At 34.4% G+C, this 11040-nt stretch overlaps 1 protein-coding gene and 1 long non-coding RNA gene across 2 annotated transcripts; both read left to right on the top strand.

Annotated features, from left to right (window-relative positions):
• The first annotated feature begins 1466 nt into the window (after positions 1-1466).
• Positions 1467-3466, top strand: LOC104604662 (7-deoxyloganetin glucosyltransferase-like). The gene is made up of 2 exons (XM_010269110.2): positions 1467-2081; positions 2264-3466. The coding sequence occupies exons 1-2, from the start codon at positions 1550-1552 to the stop codon at positions 3223-3225; spliced, it is 1494 nt and encodes a 497-aa protein (XP_010267412.2). The 5' UTR covers positions 1467-1549; the 3' UTR covers positions 3226-3466.
• A 971-nt stretch (positions 3467-4437) lies between these two features.
• LOC104604669 (uncharacterized) lies at positions 4438-9241 on the top strand. The gene is made up of 6 exons (XR_016076771.1): positions 4438-4618; positions 4746-4836; positions 4926-4987; positions 6661-6703; positions 8307-8458; positions 8735-9241. It is a non-coding gene; the product is annotated as an uncharacterized LOC104604669 (long non-coding RNA).
• The last annotated feature ends 1799 nt before the right edge of the window (positions 9242-11040 follow it).

Below are 11040 nucleotides of genomic sequence, written 5' to 3'. Positions count from 1 at the left end.
TTTTATAGAGATTGGGTATTGAGAGTTTCGATGCTATGAAATTATTAATTTTCAAGTTTTTTTTTTTTTCTTTTGATATTTTGACAGGCCAGCTGTTATATCGGATATTAGTAATAAAAAAAAAAACTTAAAATCATAAAACTCATTAAAGTAAGCGTAGAAATACAGGATATATCCGATATCAAAATTAGTATATGAGATACGAAGCATATGGTATTAAAATTTTAAACCTTAATGTTCAGTTGACAATACTTTTCCACATAAACCACGAATCAGCCTGGCTTGTAAATCTAAAACACACGAAGAAGCATGGTTGGAAATTTAGTTTGTAAATGAGGCAGATCTGCCAGGCTTAATTTAGCATAAACCAAGCGTGATCCTATTTCCTGAATTTTGAGTTTCAGCTTCAATTATCCTAATATTTGAATATTTAAATTATAAAAATAGAACCATAATCTCATTTAATTGAGGCCGGCCGGTTACAGGTCTGCGACTGCGTGCACCAATTCAATTCTTTCAGCTGCTTGGTCCTTTTATACACATCCCTAGATCATCTTACTTTTTAACCTTCTCTGTGTCAACGTCTTTAATTAACATTCGTTTCTCGACTATCTCACTCTATTTCAAATGAGAGAAGAGATGGGCTAAACTTGAACTTGGTTAAATGGTTCTGACCATTACTTTAGACTTTCCTTGGATCTAGTTTACCCGGAATGGATCATTAATGGCGGGAATATAATGTTTAGCTGACTAAATTACAAATTCATAGCTGGCATAGCGTATCCTGTATATGGCAATTATCAATCCCCTCCACTTTTCAATTCTTAATAGATGCTTACCTATTCACATGCAATTGCAATTGCCAAGGCACTTATCGCCATTAATTATATATAGTAAAGATCAAACTGTTTCTTTTAACCATAAATTAAAAACTAAGCATATGGTAGTATTGGAATTCCAAATTTCCAATTAATTAATATCATCGTTTGGAGCTGAGGTGATCAAATCATTCCTGGCCAAACGTTGTGGACCCAGCTTAATTGTCCGGCTTGCTATTTTCCAGTCCTGGGACAAGAGTTTTTTGTCCAGGCCTGGCTTGGTATATTTATGTACTAATTAAGTAATACAAACAGTTTAAACTAACCGAATGGATAATTAATAATTTGGTATATATAACAAAATTATATATAAATGAAACGACTTGAAAAGAACTTTCAGCCTTTGACTCATCTTTAAGGCTATATTTGGTTTGAAGAAGGAAAAGTAAAGAAATTTCTACAAAGTATGTAAAAGTTTCTTTTATATTTCCTTTATTTAAACCAAATAGATAATAATTTTATGTAAATGACTTCGTAAGCAGACTTGAGATCTCTTGCTCATGAGAACTCTGCCCATACCTATCCACAATAAAACTACCCCTACATAATACTATGCAGAGGATAAGATATTCTCAATATGTGATGTGGGCAAAATTCTCATGGGCAGGAGATCTGGACTCCCGCAAGCAGCCCTATATAAAGACAGATAGAACTTGCTTATTCTCATTCTCATGAGAGAGAGAGAGATGGATTCTATTGGGGTAGCTGATAAGCCTCACGCAGTATGCATCCCATACCCAGCACAAGGCCACATAAACCCTATGCTCAAGTTGGCAAAGCTCCTTAATAGCAGAGGCTTTCACATCACTTTTGTTAACACCGATTACAACTACCGGCGCTTGCTCAAGTCCAGAGGCCCTAATTCCCTAAGTGGTTTAGTTGATTTCAGGTTTGAAACCATCCCTGATGGTCTACCACCGTCTGATACTGACGCCACCCAAGATATCCCTACCCTCTGCAACTCCACCAAGAACTCTTGCCTGCTCCCCTTCCGCACCCTCCTTTCCAAGCTCAATAATTCTTCCTCCTCCAACATTCCTCCTATTACTTGCATCATATCTGATGGGGTCATGAGCTTCACTCTTGATGCTGCTGAAGAACTAGGTATTCCTGAGGTTCTCTTTTGGACTACCAGCGCTTGTGGCTTCATGAGCTATGTGCACTATCCCTATCTCATTGAAAGATGTCTTACGCCACTCAAAGGTACGTATAATATAAATTAAACAAATTCCAACCGCCCCACTTCTTTATATATATATATATATATATATTTGAGAATGAATTAGCTTGTTATATAATACACTAAATTTGATATATATACTAATTCTATGCCCATGTGTGGGGTTGTTTTGTTGCACTACTTGTACTTGGATCAATTTGTGCAGATGCAAGCTATCTAACAAATGGGTATTTGGAGACCACCATCGACTGGATACCTGGATTAATGAAGGATATTCGTTTGAGGGATCTCCCGAGCTTCGTTCGAACTACCAACCCAGACGACATCATGCTCAACTTTTTAAAGGAGGAAGTAGAGAGAGCTAAACGAGCTCAAGGAATCATTCTTAATACTTTCGATACCTTGGAACGCAAGGTTTTGGATGGACTTTCGTCCATGTTTTGTCGTGTTTACTCTGTTGGTCCACTTCATTTGTTCGCCAGTAATCAGATCTCGGAAAATGATGATTTGAAGTCTATTGACTCAAATCTATGGAAAGAAGAAGCAGGATGCATGGAGTGGCTCGACTCCAAGAAACCCAACTCGGTTGTGTATGTGAACTTTGGCAGCATCACCGTAATGACAGGTGAACAACTGGTGGAGTTCGCCTGGGGACTGGCTAATAGCAATCAAACCTTCTTGTGGGTTATTAGACCCGATCTGGTGAAAGGTGACTCGGCACTTCTACCTCCAGAGTTCGTACAACATACCAAAGAAAGAGGTCTACTGGCGAATTGGTGCCCGCAAGAGCAAATCCTCAACCACCCGTCAATTGGAGTGTTTTTAACGCACTGTGGTTGGAATTCGACGTTGGAGAGCATTTGCAATGGAGTGCCTATGCTGTGTTGGCCATTCTTCGCGGAGCAACAAACCAATTGCCGGTATACCTGTACTGAATCTGAATGGGGGATAGGCATGGAGATCAATAACGACGTCAAGAGAGATGACGTTGAAAGCCTTGTCAGACAGTTAATCAACGGAGACAAGGGGAAGGAGCTCAAGAACAAGGTCATGGAATGGAAGAAGAAAGCCCAAGAAGCCATATGTCTAGGTGGCTCGTCTCGCTTGAATTTTGACAAAATGATCGACCAAGTGCTTCTCTCCAACTCCAACTCCAACTCCAAATAATTATGGAATTTGGGGAATCAAATTCCATTTCTTAATTATAATAACTATTAGTGTATATATGATGTTTGTAACTTAATTTGTATGAAAATATGGTTAAAAATAAAACAGGGGGCTACGACAACCACTACAAGTGCAGCTGAATTCTGATGGAATTCAATAATATTGGTCCCAGTCAAGTAGCCACATGTATTGTTTTAATATTTTCTATATATATATATATATATATATATTAATTAATGCAGCACTGACTTTTAACTATATTTCCACATTTTTCGGTTCTTTTATTTACATATAGTACTGGTCCTGGCCCTTGTTCAGTTTGCATGGCTGGAATCCCGTGCATTAATTGTTTTAATTTGATGGCCTTCTTTATTTAATTTGATAAGCAAGAGGATTTACCTGGTTTTATTGATCCCAACTCTCCACTCCATTTATTTACCTTCCTTCTTCAACATCCTCAAGGTTTCATCATCTTCCCTCCTTCAGTGAAGGACTCAAGTGTCCGTTGTCCACGTCACTCTAGAGTGCCACGTCAGATTATTTTAAACAAAATGCTAAAAACTAATGACGTTTAGGATTAAATATTTTTTACATTTTATTTCAATTCTTCTGTTTTTTGCTCTTATTATTATTATTATTATCAAACCGACCAAAGAATTAAAAAGGTTAATAGAAAATTTCAATCAACCGTGAAATTTGCACAAGGTAACAAACAAACCATTACAAGAAAAGCGACCATTGGCAACAGTCATTTGTTTACAGTTAGATAATGTTGTTGCCAAAAGCCTAATTTTAGCCACAATTGATTAGCACCGTTGCTAAAACCATGGATTGGCAACATATTTTATCCAATTGTTGCTAGCTACGTAGCCAACTGTTGCAAATAGCACCTTTTTTTGACAACAATTGATTACCATTGTTGTTAAACTAATGTATTGACAACAGGCCTTATCCAATGGTTGCTAATTGTAGACCAACCGTTGCTAATTTCTTTCAACATGTAAACATTCAACAACTAGATTAAAGAATGATTAATATGGAAGCCACAAAAAGAAAAAGGTTCGTCTTAACTTATTTTATATTTTTATTAGGGCAGCTTAAATGGGAGAAGTGATTTCAATGGGTCGGGTTTAGTATAAGTTTGGTTAAAATACAGAAAAATGCAAAAACAAAAAAAAAAAAGAAAAAATTTTCCACCACGGCAAGTAAAACTGCAAAACCTCACGATTTTGAGTTCGACTAGCCTCAACAACTTCGAGTTTAACTTGAACCTGAAAGAGCATCACTAAGAAATTGTTAGGTTTTCTATTCTGATTTATTGGACTTCTACGATTCACCTGCTCTTCTCTCTACTTCCCTCCACGATTTGTTCACTTCTACTGAAGTTATTGAGGTTAATCTCTCTCTAATTTTCTCTCTATTATTTTATTTGATGGTTTCTATTAGGGTTTTCTCATTATTTTCTATAGGGTTTTCTACTTTTTTCTCATTATTTTAACATTAGGTTTGTAAATTTGTAGGGGTCGATCAAGCTAGACAGGGGGGCTGTAAGATAAAAATAGTGACTTGAAGACAAACCATCCATAAAATTCGCGGTTGTAGTGACTTGAGGTAAGATGTCGATTTTTGTGTTGAAAATTTCTATGCGTCTCTTTCTTTCTTGGCCCATCTAACATTGTTTGTTTGTTTCTGGGAAACAGGGTCAAGCTTGGTCTTTGTCACGATAGCATATAACATACCCAGAAGTGAGACTCAATCCCAGGTCAATCTCTATATATCATCTTCCTCATAGAACTATATTCTCTTAGTAAGGGAATTGATGGAGATCAATATTCTTTTGATAAAATACAGTTGGATGCAAATTAAATATTTGACTTGATTTAGTAATTTATGTGCTTTTGATAAAGCAATCCATAGAGAACTAGCACGACCATGGCATTCTAAGTGAAGGTTAACATGGTAGAAATGAGATGCTAAGGTATAATATTAATTTAAGGCTTGTGGAGCCTAAAATTAAATTTCAATTAGATGTGGAGGTTTTATATGCTGCAATTGCAATAGAAAAGAATAAAAAAACGAGGCTGCTTATTGGTTTTTGATACAATGTATGGAATGCTATCTATATAGGGATTGATGAGATATGTCGTGGAGAGTAGCACTTGGCCAGATCCATTGCACTATTCCTAGGGGGTTCTTTGAATTCCTCATTCAACTAAAAACCTAGAAGTGCCAATTCGTTGGATGACAGTTTAGCTAGAGCAAGAGTATCAAAGGTTAATCTAGAGTGGGTCCAGGGCTGGGTTGTAATCTGTAGATTGTGAGTTTTTATTTTTGTTCAGCTTCAGTTTTGCACTTTACCTCTTATTCCTTTGGGCCCATCTGTTGTATTATGGTTTTTTCAGCTCCTTAATGAATGGATTTTATCTGTTATTTATCAAAAAATAAAATATAAAATAACATCTATTTGATCATTCAAATGAAAGGTCAAACCATGAAATTCTTTTACATATAAATAAGCGTAAGGCTAGAACCCTTAAAAATTTCATGGTTGTGGTTTGTTAGTTGGAAACTGTAACATACCTGAACCAAGCCAAGTGGATTCATGGCGATTTCCACCATAGCGTTGAGAATATGGCATCTTATGAATGAATTATGAATGAAGAACATAATATGAGTCATGAATAATTAACCCTTACCAAAGAAAAGGGAATTTTAAGGTATTAGAAAAGAGATGATAAACAACATGTTAAGACTTATAAAACTTATCCTGCCACCAAGGGAATGCCCTGATAATACGAGTGGGAAGTTTGGCCTTTCAAATCTGAGATTCCAACATAAGCTGTTGTGTTATTCCCATATTTAATGATGTCTCATGCATGAGGGAGAATTAAACCACTCCATGGAAAATCTAAATAAATTCAAGATTAAACTATGAGGGTTACTAAATTGCCATTAGTTGTCAAGATCCACATAATTGTTAAAGATAGGAAGTACAAGCATGCTCTTTCTAGGGTGAAACATTAGCAGAACAAAATGGGATATCCATCTAAGGTTGTCTTTTGATACACTTTTTAATAAGAAGCAACAAATATTCGATGCAAAACCTATTTGCTATAATTGAATAACTGAAACCAAATTGCGACAGTTCGATGCAACACCTGAATGAGGTGTTCATCATGATGTATGCCAAACCATGGATTTCTCTATAGAGTAAAGGTACAACTATGGATTAGAGATATCTTCTTTCATCCACCTAATACCTACTAGGGAGTCTCCTATCTCCGGCACAATTCACTCCATCTCCTCAGACTTACTTTTCACTACATTCACCAACTTTATTTAATTTTTTATTTGTTATATTTTTAGCTTAGGATTTTAATGATGCATAAGTTATGTGTTAATATTATTGTCAACAGAGGCATGTCCTTTCTGCAGGAGAGTTCGAGAGGCCATGACTAAGTTGGATCTTTCTGTACAGGTGACTTAGTGAATACTTATAGAATGATTTCCAATTTACATTTTTATTTCATGTTTCAAAGTTTCTTATGCTGTTGCTCCAGTTGATTATTCTTTCTTTTTTTTCTTAGATTTTTATGAGGTGGTTATGGGATGGTTCTCTTGCAGTGGATGCTTTCTATGGGCATTCTCTAGGATTATATGCTTTTTATTATCATGAGACTCAAGAAAGTGTCTGGAGCTAGGTTTGATCCTAAATAATGTTAAATGAACCTAAACCTTGACATTGTGGATTATTCCCAACTTATTCATAAAAAAGAAATAAATAAATAAAGAAAAGCTTCCATAGTTGACTTTCCTAATGAATAAAATAGTAAAATGCCATAGTCAATCTCTGTAACCTACTTTTTTTGTAATCTAGTAGTCACAAAAAACATAGTTTCCTTCATCTATAAGTTGAATTAAATTATCACTTTTACCTTCTTAGAATTGATTATAGAAAAACACTACTATGTGCTCTAGATTGGTTGCTTTATTTTTTTCTGTCAGTGTCCACCTGTGAAAGGAAGTTCTATAAACACATATAGAACAAGAGAAAAATGAAAGATATCAAGTGGTGAGATATTTTAACAAGTAACGCATAAGGGACACCATGATGACAATAAACCTTGTTAGACATGATAGGTTATCCAAATGAATGAACACACTAGAAATTTCCTAAGATAATTACTCAACTTGGTTTAACTTTTTATCATTTAGTTACAAAATTGTAATAAAATTGGGCAGGGACATGGAAAGCCTTCAAGCTTTCAAAAATATAACCTGAGACATGTTGAGGGTTCCACGGACAGAAAAAGGACAAACAAAATACTTAAGTTGCACTTGGGTTTGGTAGATTTGGATTTTGAGGCAGAATAGGAATTTTCAATTCCTTGTATAGAATTTCCATGTTTGGATCGATCCTTAGTGTAGTTGAACTTGGTTAAAAGGTTAGAACTCAAAATGAAAGGGGTGACAATTATTTAATTTCTATAGCATTGAGGTGGAATAATTCAAATTCAATTCATTTCCACAATCAAACACATCCTTAGCAAAGGCAACAGAAGAAAAGTCTATAGCCAGATGCCATGCCACCCTATTCACTCCTCAACCAGTTCTTTGACTAACAAATATACTTGTTTCAGTCCCTAGGAGAAAAAGAAAAAAAGTAAACATTTTTACTCTTAGCATCTATATAGCGTGTATCTTGTTGGTACTTCACAGCCCCTATTGCCATTAGTTGCTTAGCTGATAAGTATTGCTAGAATTCCCTTGAGCCATGATATTGTGGGATTTTCTTTGAATTAGAATGACCAATAAGTCAAGGGGAGAGTTAGATAATGTCCTTTAAGGTCATTCACTATCTTTTTCTCTAGAGAAGCCCAGATTCCCCAAAGAGCAACTCTCAAGTTTTGCTTAATGAAACCAGGAAGTTGATCAATAGTCTAATCATTAACTCTATAGGCTCAATTTGGAAGGAGTACAAGTGCAAATATGTAGAGTGCAAAGCTATATATTTTGTATTATTTTGTATATATTTGCACTGTACGTATTTTTATCGTATATGTTTGCTATCTTATTTTCAGAGTTGGTAAGATAATTGTTCTGTAGGTGAGGCTGAGTCTGGGTTAGAACGGCTTCATCAATGTGCTGAGAAGGAACTACAAGTTTATCTAAATGTAGAGGGCCCATCAGAAGACTTTAATGAGTTCCGAACAAAGCCTGCTGGGCTGACTAGGTAACTACTAGAAACACATATACTGCTGGAACTAAACATTGTGGGGATATTTGGTATTAAGGTGTGGGACATGATCTGTTTTTTCAAATATTAATCATCATTTGAGGGAGAAGCACCTTTTAATATAAACCCTTGGGAAGAAAGCCTTAATGGAATAAGAAAGGGAGAAGCACCTTCATCAATCCTATCTTGCTTATTATTCTCCAATTTCAGCGGTGATTTACAATAGAAATCTAAACTTTTAAAATTAAATAACCTGTTTACTTGTGATGATAGTGCGACTCGAAACTACTTTGAGAATTTTGTACGAGCATTGGAGAACGGTTTGTCAGATGTGGACTCCCGTGCTGCTTGTAGCAGAACAACGAGCTCTAAGAATTTGAGAGGAAACAAATCCAGAGGTGGAAGAGGCAAAGGAACTGCCTCCCAAGCTCCTAGTCAACTGGATGATTCAAGTCACTGGTCTTGTGACCATTGCACATATGCCAATGTTAAGTTTGCAAACACTTGCCAAATGTAGAGCAAAGTTAGAGCTCTTCAGGATGTGGAATCAACCTTTCATGAGCTATTTATCACTTCCAATGAATTAGCTGTCATCGTTATGTAGCAGAAGGCACAACTCCAAATATGTGGATGGAGGCATTGGATCAAATTGTGTTAATTGTATTATGCATTAGATCAAAGTTTTTGGTAATTGTATTATTTATATGATATGAATTTTGAAATTATAATATATTTTTAACATAGTTGCATATGAATAATAGTTGGAATGCAATTTTTATCTTTTATAATATCAATAGGCTTACATATTGACATTTTACATGTGTATTTTATTTAGATGATTAACAATAATTATTATAATATTTGCAACAATTTATTAAATTAAATATCAACAATTAAAATGATAATTGGCAATAGTTAAGGTAACAATTGCTTGATTGTTGCTACTTCAACAATAGTTTGGAAAAACAATTGTCCAGTTGTTGCCAATTTACATAATTGGCAACAATTAACATGATTGTTGTATATGAAACTTTTGGGCAATAATTGCTTGATTGTTGTCTATTCAACAAAAGAATTGTTGCCTAAAATGTTAATTAGAGACAAATTTTTAACTGTTGCAAATTTATAATTAACATCAACTAGTATGATTGTTGAGGAACCATTGAGCAACAATTAAGTAGTTATTGCTAAAAATTTATATGGGCAACGATTTTTATTAATTGTTGCTAAAACAAAACATTTGGCAACAATTCCAATTGAGTGTGGCAAAACATTATTGTTGCCAACAACTGTTTCAACTGTTGTGAATAGTATATTTTGCAACAATTGATTGTTGCTAAAAACTTTTAACAACGGCTTCGCTGGCCACAACTTGTTCAGTTGTAACTAAAACATTAGGCAACAATTGCAGTGAAGAGGATATTTTTGTTTTCTCTTGATCATAAAAAATTCACAGGCGGGTTTTGATGGGTCAAAACTCTTCCGATATTCTGGCATCATACATTTTCCCCCATAAACTTGTACATTAATTTTAGATTGAAGGATTCAGTGAGACTCTCTCGTCTTTCTACTGTTGACGTGGGTTTTTCTCAAACTGCAACACCTATGTTATTTCATCTCGTATCAGCACTCTCAATACAAATAAAAATGAAGAGAAGATAATGAAGAAAACAAACTCTGGTTTGAGAGGAGGGGGTAAGGGAATGTTATCATATTTGACAAAATACGTATACTTGCTTTGACAGAACGTCTTTTCTCTGGTTTACTATACCTATAATAATTGTTGTACTATATGTAAAATAATTATTAATTAAGTAATAATAATTACTGATTATTATTTATCATTTAATAATTATTATTATTATAAGTATTAATTAATTAATAATTAACTTATAATTGTGATAGTTGTTATTATTATATTTAAAAATTATAAAAATTATTATTGCATGTGAGGCCTTTAAATTATAAAAAAAGTATTTTGTGTTTTGGGGATATCATTAAAAAACAAAAAATATAAGATTTCTCTTTAAGAGAGAAGAGATAAAAGGAAAAGAACAACCATTTTTCCTCTTAAATTTGTAAGAGACTTCCTAAGAGATAAGAATTAAAGAGGAAATCAACCAGTTATTTGTGTATATTATGACAGAATATCGTTTTTTTGCCTTTCTTTTTGTTTAATACTTTTAAAGCATCAAAATGGGCCCCCATACTTATGACGTTATGAATGTGAAAGCAACGAATCCAACACAATATGGGCCTCCATACTTGAATTTTATCGGATGGAGGTCAATTTGTGACGTTATGAATGCATAAGTGATGAATAGAGGTCGAAAGATACTCTTATATTTTTTATAAATATTCATTAATCATATCCCGTGGTAATTGGAAACACATTTTAATAATACTTCCTTTATTTTAGGGTAAATTTCTTAAACTATCCCTAAGGTTTAGGAAATTGACTAAGTATACCCCTACTGTTTGAATATTGTCTAACACTATCCCTATTATTTTAAAATATTACCATTGTCGTTAAATATTGACAAAAGGGTTGAAATGTCAAATTTACCCTTCCGTTAAAT

The sequence above is a fragment of the Nelumbo nucifera genome, chromosome 5, assembly GCF_055504915.1.
Source record: "Nelumbo nucifera cultivar China Antique chromosome 5, China Antique-T2T, whole genome shotgun sequence".
NCBI lineage: Eukaryota > Viridiplantae > Streptophyta > Magnoliopsida > Proteales > Nelumbonaceae > Nelumbo > Nelumbo nucifera.
Note: the sequence above shows the minus strand (reverse complement) of the source record. Positions and strands in the feature narration are given on the sequence as shown.

What these genes read in the sequence shown, in the direction of transcription:
- LOC104604662 (XM_010269110.2), top strand. Translation starts at nt 1,550, where the DNA reads ATGAGAGAGAGAGAGATGGATTCTATTGGGGTAGCTGATAAGCCTCAC. An exon ending in ATGTCTTACGCCACTCAAAG is followed by an intron (nt 2,082 to 2,263) that starts GTACGTATAATA and finishes CAATTTGTGCAG; the next exon opens with ATGCAAGCTATCTAACAAAT.